This window comes from Colobus angolensis, unplaced genomic scaffold (genome assembly GCF_000951035.1).
Source record: "Colobus angolensis palliatus isolate OR3802 unplaced genomic scaffold, Cang.pa_1.0 Scaffold7, whole genome shotgun sequence".
NCBI classification, from domain to species: domain Eukaryota; kingdom Metazoa; phylum Chordata; class Mammalia; order Primates; family Cercopithecidae; genus Colobus; species Colobus angolensis.
The window spans coordinates 25,021,273-25,041,789 of NW_012120709.1; the positions used below are offsets into that span (position 1 = coordinate 25,021,273).

Below are 20,517 nucleotides of genomic sequence, written 5' to 3' on the forward strand. Positions count from 1 at the left end.
CCATCTCAAAAAAAAAAAAAAAAAAAAAAGATTGCCAATAATAATAATGGGGGAAGAGAAAAAACACTGGGCCCTAGAGCGAATACCATATTTTCTTATCTTACCTCTGGCTACCTTCCACTCACCTTGCCCAAAAGCTCTTCAAACTCTGGGGACCATTCCTGCATCAGTGTGTCAATGTCGGGCATGGGCCTAAAAGTATAAAGGTAAATATGAACAAGAAACACGAACTGATAACATCAGCAACCTCTGGATCAGCATATTCTAGGATGAAGGAGAGGTCTTCAATCTGGCACATCAGGAAGCCTTCAGGAGAACCTAGACTGGGCATACCAAAGTTACCCAGGCCTGGGGTTTGGAGGAGCTAGCTAAGTAATACTAGAGAAACTACAATCTTTATGTCTACAATCTCAGCTAGTAGTTGCCAGGATCCACAGGACCTCAGGTTGATCAAATATGTTCCCAGCCTTTGGGCCTCTTCTCAGGAGCAATAGTTCACAGGTGGTGAAGGTTACTATGTGTTACTGTTGTAAAGAATGTGGTATTTCTTACCTGGTGTAGTGCACAGTCGCAGGGGGCTTAGAATGGTGTAATTCAGAGATGCTCTCAATCCACGTGTCAATGGCTTTGGGATTCTTTTCTGCATCTTCCAGGCTTTTTACTTTCATATGTTGCTAGGAAAATAAGAAGAAAGCCTAGCTGATGGCACTGAAGTAGCTCTCTTGTTTTTACAGTGTCCTCATTATATCCGCTGTTGTTTCATATTCAGGCTTGCTGATGGCAGCCGCTGCCACATGAAACAGCAGTCAAATGAAGGGGACAGGAAACCCTGATAAAATCTGCTGAAGCCAGGCCAGGCATGGTGGCTCACACTTGTAATCCCAGCACTTTGGCTGTCTGAGGTGGGAGGATCACTTGAGACTAGGAGTTCAAGACCAGCCTGGACAACACAGTGAGACCTTGTCTGTACTAAAAATTTAAAAATTAGTCAGACATGGTGGTGTATGCCTGTGGTCTCTGTTACTTTAGAGGCTGAGATGGGAGCATTGCTTGAGCCCAGGCGTTTGAGGTTGCAGTGAGCTATGACTGTGCCACTGCACTTCAGCCTGGGCAAGAGCGAGATCCTGTCTCAAAAAAAAGAAAAGCCGGGCGCGGTGGCTCACGCCTGTAATCCCAGCACTTTGGGAGGCCAAGGCGGGCGGATCACGAGGTCAGGAGATCGACACCATCCTGGCTAACACGGTGAAACCCCGTCTCTACTAAAAATACAAAAAAACTAGCCGGGCGAGGTGGCAGGCGCCTGTAGTCCCAGCTACTCCGGAGGCTGAGGCAGGAGAATGGCGTGAACCCGGGAGGCGGAGCTTGCAGTGAGCTGAGATCCGGCCACTGCACTCTAGCCCGGGTGACAGAGCAAGACTCCGTCTCAAAAAAAAAAAAAATAAAATAAAATAAAATAAAATAAAATAAATACCATTTCACACCTACTAGGATGGTTAGAATAAAAAATACAAACAAAAAGTATTGGTGAGGATGTAGAGAAACTGGAACTCTCATTCACTGCTGGTGGGAATGTAAAATGGTACAGCCACTTTGGAAAACAGTTTGGTAGTTCTTCAAATGGCCAAACATAGAGTTTCCATATGGCCCAGCAATTCTACTCCTATGTATATACCCAACATAACAATATATACCCACACAAAAACTTGTATACAAATATTCAAAGCACTATTATTAATAAGAGTGGAAAGCACTAGAGAATGAATAAAGAAAATCTGGTAAATCCACACAGTGTATATTATTCAGCCGTAATAAAGGAATGAAGTCATTACCAGGGTCTAGGAGGAAGTGGGAGAATGAGGAGTGAATATTAATGAGTATGAAGTTTCTTTTTGAGGTGATGAAATATTCTAAATTAGGTAGTGGTGACGGCTATAAAACTGTGATTATATTAAAATACGTTGTACAATTTAAAAGGCTAAACTTGCTGGTATATAAATTATATATAAATAAAGCTGTCATTTAAAAAATAGGGCTGGCCAAAAGCAATCGCCATCTCTTTTGATAGGCAGTAAGTCAACTGTATGAGTGCCAGCAAGGCCTCCTCCGCTCTTGGCCCTCTCCAGCTGGGGCCTATACTAAGCTAGTATCTTACCGTGATGTTGTGCTGCTTAGAATTCTCTGTTAACCAGAGTGAGAGCACCGTAGGGTCTGACTGCTTTGTAGAAGGTTCATCCAATACCAACAGGCCAAGGTTATCAGGCTTTCCATCAGGACGTGGGACCTGGTTAAGAAAAAGGTAAGAAAGCAGAAAGGAACATGTTTCCAGTAAGTTAAAGAGGAAGAACTCTTCTGGTTCATCATTATTACTAGTATTAAAAGCATGCTTATCCTGCTGTACTCAATACCATCCAGAAAAAAATATATGATCCATAGCAGCTTAAATATAAACATGTTGTCATAGATAATTAGGAAGCAAATACATGACAAACTGTTAATGTATAATGAGATATGCAGTATTACTTAAGAGCAATGAGTGTAAACTGGAGTTGAGAGCAAGGTTAAGAACTCCAATGAAATGAACATGACTAGCCAACGCTAGTCAAAGAAATTAGGGAAATTGTTAAGAGTAACAGGGGCATCAGAAGAAACACTTAAGGAGTCATTTTCAGTATGTACTGACTATACCTTTAAGAATGCATCAATATCCCCGACAGCTGGGATAAAATCAGGAATGAAAGGCTTCAGTTTGTGGTCCAGGTCAATCAACTGAGGTGTGTACCTAGGAGATATTGCCAAGGGAAGGTGGAGACAGTCATAGAAAATTACTTTACTATTCAGGCTAAAAAAAATCTACGGAGAATGGCCCTGTTTCAGACTAGAAGTAGGAAAGGTTTGGGGCAAGGTAGGGATAGTGGGGTATGGTGGGAGGTCCTAGTACTCACCTACTGATGTACTGGAAGAGTTCCTTAATCTCAGCAGAAACTGGCAAATGCTCATAATCTGCAGGGTCATAGGCCCTGGGAAAAGGAAAATAGTTTGTTCAAGGTGGCCAGAGAAGAGCAGAGGTGGCAGGGTCCTGGGTGCTGCTGTGTTACTGACTATAGGGACATGATCCTAAACCTAGCTTCTGCCTCTCCAATATCTGCCTTTCCTGGTGGCTTGCAAGGCAACTTTAAGGTTGATCATACTTAACTCTCAATTATCTCTGACTCTGAAGGACAGAGGTGCAGAAAATCCAAAATATAATATTTTTTGATGTTAAAATGTAGCATAAATGGTTCACCCTTTTTTAAATAAAAGGATGACAAGAAAAGGTACAACAAGAGATTTTAGGGCTGGGCATGGTGGCTCACACCTGTAATCCCAGCACTTTGGGAGGCCAAGGCGGGCGGGATCACCTGAGGTCAGGAGTTCAAGACCAGCCTGACCAACATGGTTGAAATCCTATCTACTGAAAATACAAAAATTAGCCAGGTGTGGTTGCACACACCTGTAGTCCCAGCTACTCGGGAGGCTGAGGCAGGAGAATCGCTTGAACCTGGGAGGCAGAGGTTGCGGTGAGTCAAGATAGTACCACTGCACTCCAGCCTGGATAACAAAGCAAGACTCTGTCTCAAAAAAAAAAGAGATTTAAATATCTGACATGAAAATAGTTTGCACCAAGAAAAAAAGAAATTTTTATACAAGTGTTTTCAGCAGTGTTATTTTTTATTTATTTATTTATTTATTTTTGAGACAGGGTCTCACTCTGTTGACCAGGTTGGAGTGCAGTAGCCCAATCATAGCTCATTGCAATCTCAAACTCCTGGGCTCAAGTGATTCTCCTGCCTCAGCCTCCTGAGCAGCTGGGACTATAGGCACACACCAGCACGCTAGGCTAATTTTTAAAAAATTTTTGGGCAGCCAGGCACGGTGGCTCATGCCTGTAATCCCAGCACTTTGGGAGGCTGAAGTGGGCAGATCACGAGGTCAGGAGATCGAGACCATCCTGGCTATCATGGTGAAACCCCGTCTCTACTAAAAATACAAAAAAGTTAGCTAGACATGGTGGTGGTTGCCTGTAGTTCCAGCACTTGGGAGGCTGAGGCAGGAGAATGCAGGAACCCGGGAGGCAGAGCTTGCAGTGAGCCGAGATCACACCACTGCACTCCAGCCTGGGCGACAGAGCAAGACTCCATCTCAAAAAAAAAAAAATTTTGTAAAGACGAGGTCTTGCTATGTTGCCCAGGTTGGTCTTGAACTCTTGGCCTTAAGCAATCCTCCCACCTCAGCCTCCCAAAGTGCTGGGATTACAGGCTTCAGCCACCATGCCTGGCCACCACCTTTTAGATTTACTCAGCAAAATCTCATGTAATCCCCAAGCCCACAAATGTTTCAGATAGTACAAGTGATACAATAGGACTGGATGAGGTAGTGGAGTCAGAAAGGGAGGAAAACTCATTATTATGTTGGGTTTCTGAGACATCTGAAAATCCTAAATACAGGAGATCAAAAGAGATGCTGGAATTTCACTTCTAACTGACGTCCTCCCACTCCAGTGTTTTGAAGGAGGTATTCTGAAGAACACCCTTGGCTTGGGTGTTCTTTCCTCACCCTTCCAGAGGGGCTCCATGCTCTTCATCATCATCATCAGAATCAGAATCAGTTTCAGCTGAATCATCATCATCATCATCGTCATCATCATTTTCACTAAAGCCCCGCTGAGGTGTCAACTGTGAGGTCTTTTTCTTCTCCTGAGATAGGGCAGGGCAGGCATAGAAAGCTTCAAGTAAAAAAATCAAACGTACCTATGCCCAGTTCTCTATTGCTCTAACCAATACCCCAACCACCTGGCACCTAATCACCAGAAAGAGAAGGGAGCACTTCCCAGAAGGGGCCTGAGAGCCTCCTTCTGCCCCTGCTCAGCTACAAATGGGGACTCCACTTGCTAGAACCATATTCCATTTCTCTACTTGAGGCTGGGGTATAAATTCCATCTAATTTTATCTACTGTACATATTACTCAGATCTTCAGGGCTCTGCATACACTTTAGACAGCTTCGGCCCAAAAAGCTATGGACTTTCAAAGAAGAGGATGGCAACTCTAGTTATTTTGGAAGAAAATCGGAGAAGATGAAGTGGGAATAGAAACTTTAGGGGTCTTAATACTCACAAAGACCATAGAGAGGAAATCTAGTACTTAATTTGCAAGACTGCCCAGCGTAAGCTGCTTGAAACTATCAAAAGAAGAAAGTTCAAAATTAACCTTGTGCCCATCTAACCAGCAGTTCCAGAGACTATGGACTTTCCATTTTTGTTCAGTGATATTTCTCTTCATGGAGTATCTGACCTATCCGTATTTCCCTTCCCTTACCCCATAAATTACATACAATGACTACACATTCTCTCTCAAGACAAGCAGCTCTTCTGTCCTTGGCATTATAACCTACCTTTCTGTGCTTCTGGCTCTCTCTGTACCATCCCACCCTCTCAAGTCCGTGAGAAGGGGTCTGGTGGCACTTGAGACTTTCAGGGGCAGGTGGAACAGGGTCCATGTCTTTGCCTCTGTGGCCTGGAGCCTGTGGCATGCCCTCCCTTAGGACCTGAAGGATGACCAATTGGCTCCTTTAAAAGTAGGTTTTCAAAACTTGGTTTCTATATACCACATGTCTTATACTGAGGTTAACATGTTTGATTCCAGTTGTTTAAAATTAATTTGTTTTTATGGTAAAGCAGCTATTGGCACACAAAATTGTGACACGTTACAGGACACCAAAAACTGTTTTTGGTCACATTTTGCTCTAAGAATAACAAATTTATTATACATAGATAAAAGTATATTCTAATTAAGCTGTAATATGCATGGCAGATAATGAAACACAGTTGCAGAATTTATTCAGTGACTATGCCTTATTAGTATATGATTGATAAGAACGTTCTACAGCATTCTTTCTCAATTCAAGATTTGCCAAAATTATCCTTAGTCACATAGGAAGCAGTTTTGACACAGGGAACTTTTAAAAATATTGTCAGCCCGGGGCGGTGGCTCACGCCTATAATCCCAGCACTTTGGGAGGCCAAAGCGGGTGGATCACATGGTCAGGAGTTCGAGACGAGCCTGACCAACATGGTGAAACCCCCGTCTCTACTAAAAATACAAAAATTAGCCAGGCGTGGTGGCACACGCCTGTAATCCCAGCTACTCAGGAGGCTGAGGCAGAACAATCACTTGAATCGGGAGGTGCAGGTTGCAGTGAGCTGAGATCGTGCCACTACACTCCAGCTTGGGCAACAGAGCGAGATGACTCTGTATCAAAACAAAACAAAACAAAACAAATCATTAAAATGCAGCCATCAGGCCAGGTGCAGTGGCTCACACCTGTAGTCTCAGCACTTTGGGAGGCTGAGGTGGGTGGATCACCTAAGGTCAGGAGTTCAAGACCAATATGGCCAACATGGTGAAACCCCATCTCTACTAAAAATAAAAAAATTAGCCAGGCGAGTTGGTGCAGGCCTGTGGTCCCAGCTATGCAGGAGGCTGAGGCATGAGAATCGCTTGAACCCAAGAGGCAGAGGTTGCAGTGAGCCAAGATCATTGCACTCCAGCCTGGGTGAAAGAGCGAGACTTCATCTCAAAAAAAAAAACAAAAACAAAACAAAAAAAAAAACAGGCTGGGCACAGTGGCTCATGCCTGTAATCCCAGCACTTTGGGAGGCCGAGGCGGGTGGACTGCCTGAGGTCAGGAGTTCAAGACCAGCCTGACCAACATGGTGAAATCCTGTCTCTACTAAAAATACAAAAATGAGTCAGGCATGGTGAACCTGTAATCGCAGCCACTCAGGAGGTTGAGGCAGGAGAAACACTTGAACCTGGGAAGCAGAGATTGCAGTGAGCTGAGCAACAAGAGTGAAACTCCGTCTCAAAACAAAACAAAACAAAACAAAACAACATAACCTTTGGATAATGTGCTAAGGCTAAACATAAATGGTTGTTTTTTGTTTTTTTTACGAGATGAAGTTTCGCTCTTATCGCCCAGCCTGGAGTGCAGTGGCACAATCTTGGCTCACAGAAACCTCCGCCTCCCGAGTTCAAGTGATTCTCCCACCTCAGCCTCCCGAGTAGCTAGGATTACAGGCACCCATCACCACGCCCAGCTAATTTTTTGTATTTTTAGCAGAGACGGGGTTTCGCCATGTTGGGCAGGCTGGTCTCAAACTCCTGACCTCAGGTGATCCGCCCGCCTCAGCCTCCCAAAGTGCTGGGATTACAGGAGTGAGCCACCGCGCCCAGCCAACACAAATGGTTTTTAAGAAATCGCATGTACAACTCTAAGGTCCTACATGTTTCTAGAGAGATGGGCATCTTGCCATCTTTCTTTCAGAAGCAGGGTGGTTCTCTAGGTTCACAGAATAACAGCAGCCAATATCTGGGTCTTAAGACCTCAAAATTAAAATCTCTTTCACAAAATACTGACAGTATCACAAGTATTGATAATGAAAAAATGCCTAGACTAATAATTTCAAACTCACTTTAGCATAAAATTACCTGGACTGCTTCCTAAAAAATATAAATTCCCAGGCTTTTACTTTTGAGATTCTGGGGTGGGACCGGGAATCTGTATATTTTATTTTATTTATTTATTTATTCATTTTTTTTGAGACAGAGTTTCGCTCTTGTTGCGCAGGCTGGAGTGCAATAGCACGATCTCAGCTCACCACAACCTCCACCTCCTGGGTTCAAGTGATTCTACTGCCTCAGCCCCTCAAGCAGCTGGGATTACAGGCATGCGCCACCACATCTGGCTAATTTTGTATTTTTAGTAGAGACGGGGTTTCTCCATGTTGGTCAGGCTGGTCTCGAACTCCCGACCTCAGGTGATCCACCCGCCTCAGCCTCCCAAAGTGCTGGGATTACAGGAGTGAGCCACCGCGCCCAGCCAACACAAATGGTTTTTAAGAAATCGCATGTACAACTCTAAGGTCCTACATGTTTCTAGAGAGATGGGCATCTTGCCATCTTTCTTTCAGAAGCAGGGTGGTTCTCTAGGTTCACAGAATAACAGCAGCCAATATCTGGGTCTTAAGACCTCAAAATTAAAATCTCTTTCACAAAATACTGACAGTATCACAAGTATTGATAATGAAAAAATGCCTAGACTAATAATTTCAAACTCACTTTAGCATAAAATTACCTGGACTGCTTCCTAAAAAATATAAATTCCCAGGCTTTTACTTTTGAGATTCTGGGGTGGGACCGGGAATCTGTATATTTTATTTTATTTATTTATTTATTCATTTTTTTTGAGACAGAGTTTCGCTCTTGTTGCGCAGGCTGGAGTGCAATAGCACGATCTCAGCTCACCACAACCTCCACCTCCTGGGTTCAAGTGATTCTACTGCCTCAGCCCCTCAAGCAGCTGGGATTACAGGCATGCGCCACCACATCTGGCTAATTTTGTATTTTTAGTAGAGACGGGGTTTCACCATGTTAGCCAGGATGGTCTCGATCTCCTGACCTCGTGATCCACCTGTCTCGGCATCCCAAAGTGCTGGGATTACAGGCTTGAGCCACTGCGCCCGGCCTTGTTAAAATGATTTTTAAAGAAAAATATTTTTTAGTTTGTAGCATTTTATGCTCTAACCATTTTATAAAACAAAGTTTATTGGAACATCTAGCTAAAAAGACAGGAGACAGAATTCTAGTCATGGCTCTGCCAATTCAATTCAAGATATATTTACTAAATATTACTATGCTTAAGGCATTGGGTTAGATATTATACTAATCAAATTATCGGCCATTACATAAATAATAGAAACTCTGGCCAGAGGTAGTGGCTCATGCCTATAATCCCAACACTTTGGGAAGGGGAGGCAGGAGGATCACTTGAGCCCAAGAGTTTGAGCCTAGCCTGAAAAATATGGCAAGATCCCATCTACAAAAAAAGAAGAAAAAAAAATTAGCTGGGTGTGATGGTGTGCGCCTGTGGTCCCAGTTACTCGGGAGGCTAAAGCAGGAGGTCTGCTTAAACCCAGGAGTTTCAGGAGTTTGAGGCTGTGGTAAGCAGTGTTCAGTGTTCATGCCACTGCACTCCAGCCTGGGCAACAGAGTGAGAGCCTGTCTCAAAAAAAAAAAGACAAAGAAAAAAATATACACTCTGCCCTTAGTTTACACTAGTAAAGCACAGAGTGTGGCCGGGCGTGGTGGCTCACGCCTGTAATCCCAGCACTCTGGGAAGCCGAGGCGGGTGGATCACAAGGTCAGGAGATCAAGACCATCCCGGCTAATGCGGTGAAACCCCGTCTCTATAAAAAAAAATACAAAAAATTAGCCGGGCGCGGTGACGGGCGCCTGTAGTCCCAGCTACTCGGGAGGCTGAGGCAGGAGAATGGCGTGAACCCAGAGGCAGAGCTTGCAGTGAGCCGAGATCGTGCCACTGCACTCCAGCCTGGGCAACAGAGCAAGACTCCGTCTCAAAAAAAATAAATAAATAAATAAATAAAAATAAAGCACAGAGTGCTGAATTTATACTAAGAGTAGGTTTGAAGACAAATTACTTAAAATGATTTTGCCTTTCCACCCCCTAGTGCTGCTGTGCCTGCAGGTCTCTGTCGAGCCGTGGACGCGGGTCTCTGTTCTGCAGGATGGGGTTTGTTAAAGTTGTTAAGAATAAGGCCTACTCTAACAGATATCAAGTGAAATTTAGAAGACGAGTGGGTAAAACTGATTACTATCCTCAGAAACACTTGGTGATACAGGATAAAAATAAATACAACACACCCAAATACAGGATGATAGTTCGTGTAACAAACAGAGATATCATTTGTCAGACTGCTTATGCCCATATAGAGGGGGATACAGTCTGTGCAGCATATGCATAAAAACTGCCAAAATATGGTGTGAAGGTTGGCCTGACAAATTATGCTGCAGCATATTGTACTGGCCCGCTGCTGGCCCACAGGCTTCTCAATAGGTTTGGCATGAACAAGATCTATGAAGGCCAAGTGGAGGAGACTGGCAATGAATACAGTGTGGAAAGCATTGATGGTCAGCCAGGTGCCTTTACCTGCTATTTGGATGCAGGCCTTGCCAGAACTATCACTGGCAATAAAGTTTTTGGCGCCCTGAAGGGAGCTGTGAATGGAGGCTTGTCTATCCCTCACAGTACCAAATGATTCCCTGGTTATGATTCTGAAAGCAAAGAATTTAATGCAGAAGTACACCAGAAGTATATCATGGGAAAGAATGTTGCAGATTATATGCACTACTTAATGGAAGATGATGATGATGCTTACAAGAACCAGTTCTCTCAATACAAAAAGAACAGCGTAACACCAGACATGATGGAGAAGATGTATAAGAAAGCTCATGGTGCTGTACAAGAGAATCCAGTCTATGAAAATAAGTCCAAGGAAGAAGTTAAAAAGCAGAGGTGGAACTGTCCCAAAATGTCCATTGCTCAGAAAAAACATCGGGTAGCTCAAAAGAAGGCAAGCTTCCTCAGAGCTCAGGAGCGGGCTGCTGAGAGTGAAATCAAACAGTTTTCTATAAAGATTTTTCAGATAAAGACAATAAACTTATGGACAGAAAAAAAAAAAGATTTAACCTCTTTCAGTCTCAGTATTCCCACCTCTAAATGGGTCACTAATATTTCTCACCCAGGCCTCTTATAAGGATCAAATGAAAAAATTTATGTGCAAGGAACTGACCCAGGGCCTGGCAAATAACAGTCACAAGTTTGAATCTGAATCAGTAAGCAAAGATAAGAGCAACTTTTAAATACTCTGAACAATTAAAAGCATAATTAAGGCCAGGCGTGGTGGCTCACACCTGTAATCCTGGCACTCTAAGAGGTGGAGGTAGGCAGATTGTTTGAGCCTAGGAGTTCAAAACCAGCCTGGGCAACAAGGTAAAACCCTGTCTCTACAAAAAATACAAAAATTAGGCCAGGCATGGTGGCTCATGCCTGTAATCCCAGCACTTTGGGAGGCTGAGGCGGGTGGATCACCTGAGGTCAGGAGTTCCGAGATCAGAAATCCCGTCTCTACTAAAAATACAAAAAAAATTAGCCGGGCATGGTAGCGCACTCCTATAATCTCAGCTACTCGGGACGCTGAGGCAGGAGAATTGCTTGAACCTGGGAGGTGGAGGTTGCAGTGAGCTGAGATCATGTCACTGCACTCCAGCCTAGGTGACAGAGCAAGACTCCATCTCAAAAAAAAAAATTAGCTGGACATGGGGGCATGGGCTGGTAGTCCCAACTACTGGGGGGTCTGAGGCAGGAGGGCTGCATGAGCCCAGGAGGTCGAGGCTGCAGTGAGCCGTGATCGTGCTACTGCACTCCACCCTGGGTGGCAGAGCAAAACCCTGTCTCTATAAATAAAAAATTAAATTAAAATAAAAGTATAGGCCGGGCGCTGTGGCTCACACCTGTAATCCCAGTGCTTTGGGAGGCCGAGGCGGGTGGATCACGAGGTCAGGAGATTGAGACCATCCTGGCTAACATGGTGAAACCCCGTCTCTACTAAAAATACAAAAAAATTAGCCGGGTGTGGTGGTGGGTGCCTGTAGTCCCAGCTACTCGGGAGGTTGAGGCAGGAGAATGGCGTGAACCTGGGAGGCGGAGCTTGCAGTGAGCCGAGATGGTGCCACTGCACTCCAGCCTGGGCGACAGAGCGAGACTCTGACTCAAAAAATAAATAAATAAATAAATAAAAGCGTAATTAGATGTAAGGCATTAACTGGAATGAAAACATGATAAATGATTTCTATATCAAAGAAATGCAAATTAAACACTATTTTTTTTTGTTTACTAAATTAGCCCAAACTAAAACCAAATTATAATATCTGCAGCTGTCAAGAGCACAAACACGCTCAAGTCAAAAACCTAGGTGGCTAGGTCCCAAAGAATTGAAAACAGGGACTCAAATGGACACTTGTACACCTCTGTTCATAGTAGTGCTGTTCACAATAGCCAAAACATGAAAACAACCTGAGTGTCCATTAACAGATGAATGAATTAAAAAAATGTGGCATAGGCCAGGCACGGTGGCTCACGCCTGTAATCTCAGCACTTTGGGAGGCCAAGGCAGGTGGATCACAAGGTCAGGAGATCAAGACCATCCTGGCCAATGTGGTAAAACCCCATCTCTACTAAAAATACAAAAAAATTAGCTGGGTGTGGTGGCGTGCACCTGTAGTCCCAGCTACTCAGGAGGCCGAGGCAGGAGAATCGCTTGAACCTGGGAGGTGTAGGTTGCAGTGAGCCGAGATCATGCCACTGCACTCCAGCCTGGGTGGCAGAACGAGACTCAGTCTCAAAAAAAGAAAAAAAAAAAAAAGTGGCATATACATGCAATGGAATATTAGCTTTAAAAAAGAAAGTCTACATTCTATACAGATGAACCTTAAAAACATCACAGTAAGTGAAGTAAGTCAGCCACAAAAGGATAAATACAGCATGACTTCACTTACGTGGTTCGCAGAACAAGCAAACTCATAGAGACAGCAGAATAATGGTTACCAGGGAAGAGTGGAAGCAAGCAATCAGGAGCTATTGTTTAAAGGGTATGGAGTTTCTGTTCGGGATGATCTGGAAATAGTAGTGATGGTCATACAACATTGTGAATGTACTTAATGTTATTTAATTGCACACTTAAAAATTGTTAAAATGGCAAATTTTATGTTATGCATATTTTACCACAATAAACAAACAGAAACCCTGGATGTCATCCTTGATTCCTAACTCAAGTCAAATCCAATCCATCAGCAAGTCTTAGTGATTCTACGACAATCTGTCTTGTACCATATTTGCCTCTTTTCTTTATTCTCAACTTCCTCACCAGAGGTCAAGCCACTATCATCTCAACTCAGCCATCGCAACAGTTCATTCCACACACGACAGCAACACAGCCTCCAAAGCTCTGCTTATTATGCTTCCTGCCCTACCTCTCTGATCTGACCATATCATATGGTAGAGTCCCCTCTACCGTAAACTGGTCTCTTTCAGGTCCTCAAACTAAGCCAAGTTCCTTCAGGCTTCAAGGTTTTTCACATCTCACATACTGTTTCCTCTTCCTGGTCTACTTTTCCTCAGTGTCTGGATCCCTGCCATCTATCAGTCTTACACGTCACCCCTTTAGATCTTCCCTGACCACCCTATCAAAAGTGGGTCTCTGGCCGGGAGTGGTGGCTCACGCCTGTAATCCCAGCACTTTGGGATGCTGAGGCAGGCAGATCAGTTGGGGTCAGGAGTTCAAGACCAGCCTGGCCAACATGGTGAAATCCCGTCTCTAACTAAAAATACAAAAGTTAGCTGGGTGTGGTAATCTCAGCTACTCGGGAAGCTGAAGAAGGAGAATCACTTGAACCCAGGAAGCGGAGGTTGCAGTGAGCCAAGATCGCACCACTGCACTCCAGCCTGGGTGACAGAGTAAGACTCCATCTCAAAAAAATAAAAATAAAAATAAAAATAAAAAAAAGTAGGTCTCCTTCCTCACTGTTCTTCTCCTTAACAGAAACAATCTGCCTCCATCAGTGTGCACTTACCACATTCGGAATGTGTTTACTCATTTGTCATCTGCCTCCCATGATTACAAGCATCGGCATGGCAAGGACATTGTGTCATTTAACACTATTTACCCAAGTGCCAGGCATAAGGCTGGCACACAGTAGGCATTTTTAAATGCTTGTTGGCCAGGCACGATGGCTCACACCTGTAATCCCAGCACTTTGGGAGTTACAGGTGGAAGGACTGCTTGAAGCTAGGAGTTCAAGGTCAGCCTCGGTAACACAGCAAGACCTCGTCTCTATAAAATTAAGGAAAAAAAAGTTTGTTGAATAAATAAATAGTGTTCAGCCCGTTAAAAACCTTCCACTGTGATTTTGGTTGGGGTTGCACTCTAAGGGGAGGTTATGAAGCATCTTCAAAGCTGGGAAAAACATGTTAAAAAAAAAACAGAACAGTGAATTCCTGGCAGACAGTGAGCAAAGCAGTAATATGAAGTAAATGGTGACAGGGGGCTGAATTGGGGGAAGATCCTGTAATTTGGAAGGCTATGATTTCTCCCCCTTAACTAGTTAGAAAACAAACAATGGCAAGTGAAGTAACTTGACTCTGAAAGTCAACATTTGCTATTATAAAATAAGAACTTCTTGAAGACAACTGTGAATCCATCCTGCTCTTTGAGTACCATTTCTCTTCTTTCCTCTCTTACCTTGGTGTCTTGGGGTTGGAGTATAAATACTTGCAACCTCTTCAGAGTCGTTAATCTCTAGACGTTCATCATATGTCTGGTTTTCAACAACCTTGGTCTAAGCAAAAGGAGACATGATTACATAGTTCCTATCATGGGCCATCAAGCACTCTGCCAGGAGGTATATTCCAAACCAGCATTGGCTCGTCTTCCTTACTCAAGAAACGAGTTTTTCATAAAACCGTCACCCCATCCAAACTTTCCTTAAGGTTTCCTGGCCCTCAGTCAAGCAGTTAAGTCATTCTGTTGCAGCCCTTATTTAGGAACTGCTGGCAGGCTGGCTGAGGAACGAGGGAATCGTGGAGGGAAAGAAAGCCAACTTCTGCAGCTTCCCAAAGCTGTACCATCACGCGCGAGGGCAGAACACTATTCGTCGTATGTGGATGGCCAAGGCTGTTGAGGTTTCTCAGGGGAGGCTGTAGAGGTTCTAGAAAGAGTTCTGTCTCTGGAGCCACCTCTGGGGTGGGGTGGGGTGGGAGAGCCCCGGAAGAGAAGGGAAACTCCAGTCTCTCGGTCCCATCCAATAATCAGAAAAGCATCACCCCCAGTTTCACCCTTATCTTGCAGATAGGATCCCACCTAAGTTTCTTGGTGAATAAAGGAAGCAGGACGGTTAGTGGTGAGCTGACGAAGGAACAGTTACCACGGAGATGGGAAGAGGTAACCGGGAATGGAGTAAAGGGGAGTCCTCTTAAGCCTCTCTAGAAAAAGTTCCCTTTTTGCTGGGGTGAGTACTAATTACCTGTAGCCCTTCTGAATCCGTCTCCTCTGTAATGGAAAGAACCCCAGCCTAGGGCTGGGGTCCCACTCCAGTCTCAAAGCCAGGCCACTTTACGATTCCACGCCAAGCAACTAGCCTGTTGTCAGTCGCTAGGCAAAAAGATAAAATTTAAAATTCGCGAGACTTGCTTCCACTCTCGTGAGACCTCCTGCACGTTACGCCTCACCCGCGAAAGCTCTCTGCGCAGGAACAAGATCAAGGGGCCACGGATAAAGCCTCTCTGGGCGGCCAAGTGTCCTGTTTGTCTATGGTTTCAGTAAATGCGTCTGTTACGGCATCTAGCGGCTGCGGGTGGCAACGCCGGTTGATAAATTTCGGGCTGGTATAGAGTTAGCCCTCCAATCTCGAAACAGGGTGTGCGTTTGTTCCCCTAGGACAACAATCTCTGGGGTTGCAGTTCCTCCCAGATCAGTCTTACAGGAATGTAGACACACTCTCCAGGGGAAATTCCGCAGCACTCTGTACGTCCTTTTCTAGCACTATATTACACTGTAGTCTTTCCCCTCCACGGGGTGCCATGGCATGGGACATACTTACAGTAATAAATTATTCCTTGTGTATCTGAGGTTCAGATTTTACTCTGTGTCCTGTCTTTCTTATTTGCTAAAGAAGACTGTGAACTTATTTAAAGCAGGATCTGTGTCTAATTAATTTTTAAACTTTGTAACACCAGTACATTGCAGAAATTAGACACTAACAATGCTCATCGGGTGGATGAATCGAGGAATGAGTGAATGGAGACGTAAGGAACAAGTATTTTCAAACTGTGGACATAATTAATTTGGGAAGTCAGGGAGAGAGAAACATAAAATATTGGAGGCCGGGTGTAGTGGCTTATGCCTGTAATCCCAGCACTTCAGGAGGCAGAGGCGGGAGGATTGCTTGAGTTCAGGAGTTTGAGACCAGCTAGAGCAACATAGAGTGAACCGCCCCTCTCCACTCTATTAAAAATAAAAATTAAAAATTAAAAAAAATTAGCCAGGTGTGGTGGCGCACACGTGTAGTGCTAGCCACTTGGGAGGCTGAAGCAGGAGGATTGCTTGAGCCAGGGAGGCAGAGGTTGCAGTGAACCGAGATTGGACCACTGCATTCACTCCAGTCTGGGCAACAGATTGAGACCCCATCTCAAATATAAATAATGAATCATAATAATAATTTTTTGGCCGGGCACAGTGGCTCACACCTGTAATCCAAGCACTTTGGGAGGCCAAGGCAGGTGGATCACAAGGTTAGGAGTTCGAGACCAGCCTGACCAACATGGTGAAACCCCCATCTCTACTAAAAATACAAAAATTAGCTGGGCATGATGGTGTGCACCTGTCATCCCAGCTACTCGGGAGGCTGAGGCAGGAAACTTGCTTGAATCCGGGAGGCAGAGGTTGTGGTGAGCCAAGATTGCACCACTGCACTCCAGCCTGGACAACAGAGTGAGACTCCATCTCAAAATAATAATAATAAATTTTAAAAAGAAAATAATATTGGAAATTCGATCCTGAAAATCTGCCAGAGGAAAACAAGGAAAGTAGCTTTAAAAAATGAGAGACACCTTTTCTGGAATACTGATAGTTAAAAATGGAACTGCATTAAAAAAAATTTTGTGATGTGTTTTGCTCCTAATAGTGGATATGTAATGTGGAGTACTTACTATGTAGGAGCACTTAGATTTTTTGCAGGGGAGCACTTAGATTATATCATCTAATTTACTTCACAACCTTATGAGATAGATGTTACTGCCAATTTACAGATTAGGTAATTGAGGCTTAGACAGTTAAAGTAATTTGCCTGAAGTCACTCAGCTAATAAGTCCTGAAAACAGCAGCCAAATATAGGTCAGTCTGATTCCTAAGTCTCTGCTTTTAACCATTATAATATACTGCCACTATGGGACTCCTCGAGAAGCATACTTACAAGGTTGATTTTTCTTCTGCGGTTTAATTCAGTTACGGTTATATTTCCGAAGAATCAGCATCAATTGGTCTTGCACAGCTTCTGAGATCCAAGTCGGAAGACCTGGAAGGTGCCGCAATAAGGCAATAGTTTCTAACAGGATTTTTACTTTTCTAAAACAATAAGAATTTGTTCCATCTTTCTTAAAACATGTCTGCTTTTTGTAACAAAAATTAAAATTGCGCCAGGCGAGATGGCTCATGCCTGTAATACTAGCACTTTGGGAGGCCGAGGCGGGTGGATCACCCGAGGTCAGGAGTTCAAGACCAGCTTGACCAACATGGGGAAACCCTCGTCTCTATTAAAAATACAAAAATTAGCCAGGTGCGGTGGTGCAAGCCTGTAATCCCAGCTACTCGGGAGGCTGAGACAGGAGAATCGCTTGAACCCGGGAGGCACAGGTTGCAGTGAGTTGAGATGGCACCACTGCACTCTAGCCTGGGCAACAGAGCAAGATTCCATCTCAAAATAAATAAATAAATAATAAATAAATAAAAATTTACCCCATAAATGTTACAGTTGTTATCTTTTTTAGGACATTTCATCATCCCTTAAAGAAAGCTTGTACCCATTGTCACTTTTTTGTTTTTTTTTTTGAGACAGGGTCTCACTCTGTTGCCCAGGCTGGAATACAGGGGTGAGACCTCAGCTCACTGCAATCTCTGCCTGCCGGGTTCAAGCGATTCTCCCGCCGAGTAGCTGGGACTATAGGCATGGGCCACCACGCCCAGCTAATTTTTATATTTTTAGTAGAGATGGGGTTTCACCATGTTGGTCAGGCTGGTCTGGAATTCCTGACCTCAGGTGACCCGCCTACCTTGGCCTCCCAAAATGCTGGGATTATAGGTGTGAGCCACCGTGCCTGGCCAATGTGTACAGTTATTATGTGTCAATCAAAAAATTTAAAAATAGGCCAGGCGCTGTGGCTCACACCTGTAATCCCAGCACTCTGGAAGACCGAGGCTGGCGGATCACCTGAGGTTAGGAGTTCAAGACCAGCCTGGCCATGGTGAAACCCCATCTCTACTATAAATACAAAAAATTAGCCAGGTGTGGTGGTGCACGCCTGTAATCCCAGCTACTCAGGAGGCTAAGGCAGGAGAATCACTTGAACCCAGGAGGCAGAGGTTGCAGTGAGCCAAGATTGTACCATTGCACTGCAGCCCAGGCAACAAAAGCGAAACTCCATCTCAAAAAAAAATTTTTTTTTAAAATATTGGCTGGGTTCAGTGGCTCATTCCTGCAATCCCAGAACTTTGGGGGGACAACGTAGGAGTATTGCTTGAGGTCAGGAGTTCGAGAACAGCCTGGGCAACATAGCAAGACCCCCATCTCTCCCTAAAAAACTTTTTAATGAAAAAAACTTTAAAATACAGTTTGACATATATCCTCCCAGACATGTAAAAATTAAAAATATTTGAGCTTTCTAGAGATTTCTATTAGAAGGCCATTGGAGATGTAATTGACACGGATAAGAGCAAGAAGTCTATAATGCAGTGCTTAAGGGTATAGTCCAAAATTGAACAGGCTTTGTTTGAATCCTTGCTTACCTACTTTTTAGCCATGAGACCTGTGGTGGGATAGTTTTCTTCTCTATACCTTGATTTCCTCGTGTGTGAAATGGAGACAATAAAGGTACCTATCTCAGAGGATTCTTGTGAGGATTAAAGGAGATATTCTGTGTAAAGTTAGAGTGATGGCTGGTACACTCTAAGTGTTCTATAAATGTTAGAGAACACACAGGAGATACAGAGGCAGTGTGTTTTAATGGAAAAAGCTGACTTTGTTTTTTGTTTGTTTGTTTTGAGACCGAGCCTTCTGCCCAGGCTGGAGGGTAGTGTTATGATCGCAGCTCACTGCAACCTCCACCTCCCAGGTTCAAGCAATTCTCATGCCTCAGCTTCCCAGGTAGCTGGGAGTACAGCCGTGAGTCACCATGCCACGCCAAGCTATTTTTTTTTTTTTTTTTTTTTTTTAGAGAAGAGGTTTCACCGTGATGTTAGCCAGGATCTTTTTGAGACAGAGTCTTGTTCTGTCGCCCAGGCTAGAATGCAGTGGCGTGATCTCTGCTCACTGCTACCTCCACTTCCCAGGTTCAAGCAATTCTCCTGCCTCAGCTTCCCAGGTAGCTGGGAGTACAGACATCCGCCACCTTGCCTGGCCAATTTTTGTATTTTTAGTAGAGATGAGGTTTCACCATATTGACCAGGCTGGTCTCGAACCCCTGACCTTAGGTGATGCGCCCACCTCGGGCTCCCAAAGTGCTGTGATTACAGGCTTGAGTCACTGTGCCCGGCCTGATTCTTTTTATATAGTGCTGAATCTATTTGCTAATATTTTGTTAAGGACTTTTGCATCTATATTCATAGTGAATATTGGTTTGTCATTCTCTTTGTTGTGTTATTTTAAATCTGATTTTGGTATCAGGGTAATACTAGATTCATAAAATAAATTGGGAACTATTCCTACTTTTGTTTTATGAAAGACTTTGTTTAGAATTGGTGTTAGTTCTTTAAATATTTGGTAGAATTCTCCAGTAAAACCATCTGGGCCTGAAGATTTCTTTTTTGGGAGTTAAGTTATGAATCCAATTTTCTTAATGGATAAAGGTCTAATCAAGTTATTTCATATTAGGCGAGTTGTGGCAATTCGTATTTTTTGAGAAATTGATCTTTTTCATCTAAGTTGTCAAACTTATGTATGTAGAGTTGTTCACAGTATTCCTTTATTTTCCTTTTGATCTCTGCAGGGTCTGTGGCAATATCCCCAATTCCATTCCTGATATTGGTTATTTAGAATTAATGTCTTCTCTCATTTTTTTCTGTACATCTTGCTAGAGTTTTGTCAACTTTATTGATCTTTTCAAAGAACCAATTCTTTGTTTCATCAATTTATCTATATTTTCTGTTTTAAATTTCATTTATTTCTCCTCTTGTCTTTATTATTTCCTTCCTTCTTGCTTTGAGCATATTTTGCTCTTTTTCTGGGTTCTTGAGGTGAGAGCTTAGATCGTTGGTTTGGGGCTTTCCCTCTTTAATATATTTATTTATTTTCTTTTTTTTAGAGATGGTGGGAGTGGGGGTGGGTGGAGGGGTGTCTCACCATGTTGCCCAGGCTGGTCTTGAACTCCTAGGCTCAGGCAATCCTCCTGCCTTGGCCTCAAAGTGCTGAGATCACAGGTGTGAGGCACCATAGTTGGCCTTTTTTTTTTTTTTTGGAATATTTATTTATTTTTCTTTCTTATAAAGATGGGGTCTAACCCTCTTTTCTAATGTATGTATTTAGTGCTAAAATTTTCCTCTCAACACTACTTTGTCTTCCACAAATTTTCTTTCTTTCTTTCTTTCTTTCTTTCTTTCTTTCTTTCTTTCTTTCTTTCTTTCTTTCTTTCTTTCTTTCTTTCTTTCTTTTTCTTTCTTTCTTTTTCTTTCTTTCTTTCTTTCTTTCTTTCTTTCTTTCTTTCTTTCTTTCTTTCTTTCTTTTTCTTTCTTTTCTTTTCTTTTCTGTTCTTTTTCCCTCTGGATACTTTTTATTTCTTTCTGTTGCCTGATTTCTCT

At 43.4% G+C, this 20,517-nt stretch overlaps 1 protein-coding gene and 1 pseudogene across 1 annotated transcript in view; one reads left to right on the forward strand and one right to left on the reverse strand.

Annotated features, from left to right (window-relative positions):
* Positions 1-5,567, reverse strand: part of IFT46 (intraflagellar transport 46) — a 12,198-nt gene extending 6,631 nt beyond the window's left edge. Inside the window, exons 1-7 of the mRNA XM_011926889.1 lie at positions 5,430-5,567; positions 4,594-4,733; positions 2,943-3,017; positions 2,686-2,779; positions 2,153-2,281; positions 553-674; positions 126-192 (exon numbers count right to left, since the gene is read on the reverse strand). Of these exons, the coding sequence (XP_011782279.1) occupies positions 126-192; positions 553-674; positions 2,153-2,281; positions 2,686-2,779; positions 2,943-3,017; positions 4,594-4,733; positions 5,430-5,567 (765 nt within the window). The remainder of the gene's footprint in view (positions 1-125; positions 193-552; positions 675-2,152; positions 2,282-2,685; positions 2,780-2,942; positions 3,018-4,593; positions 4,734-5,429) is intronic.
* Positions 5,568-9,612: 4,045 nt separating this feature from the next.
* Positions 9,613-20,517, forward strand: part of LOC105501213 — a 12,778-nt pseudogene continuing 1,873 nt past the window's right edge.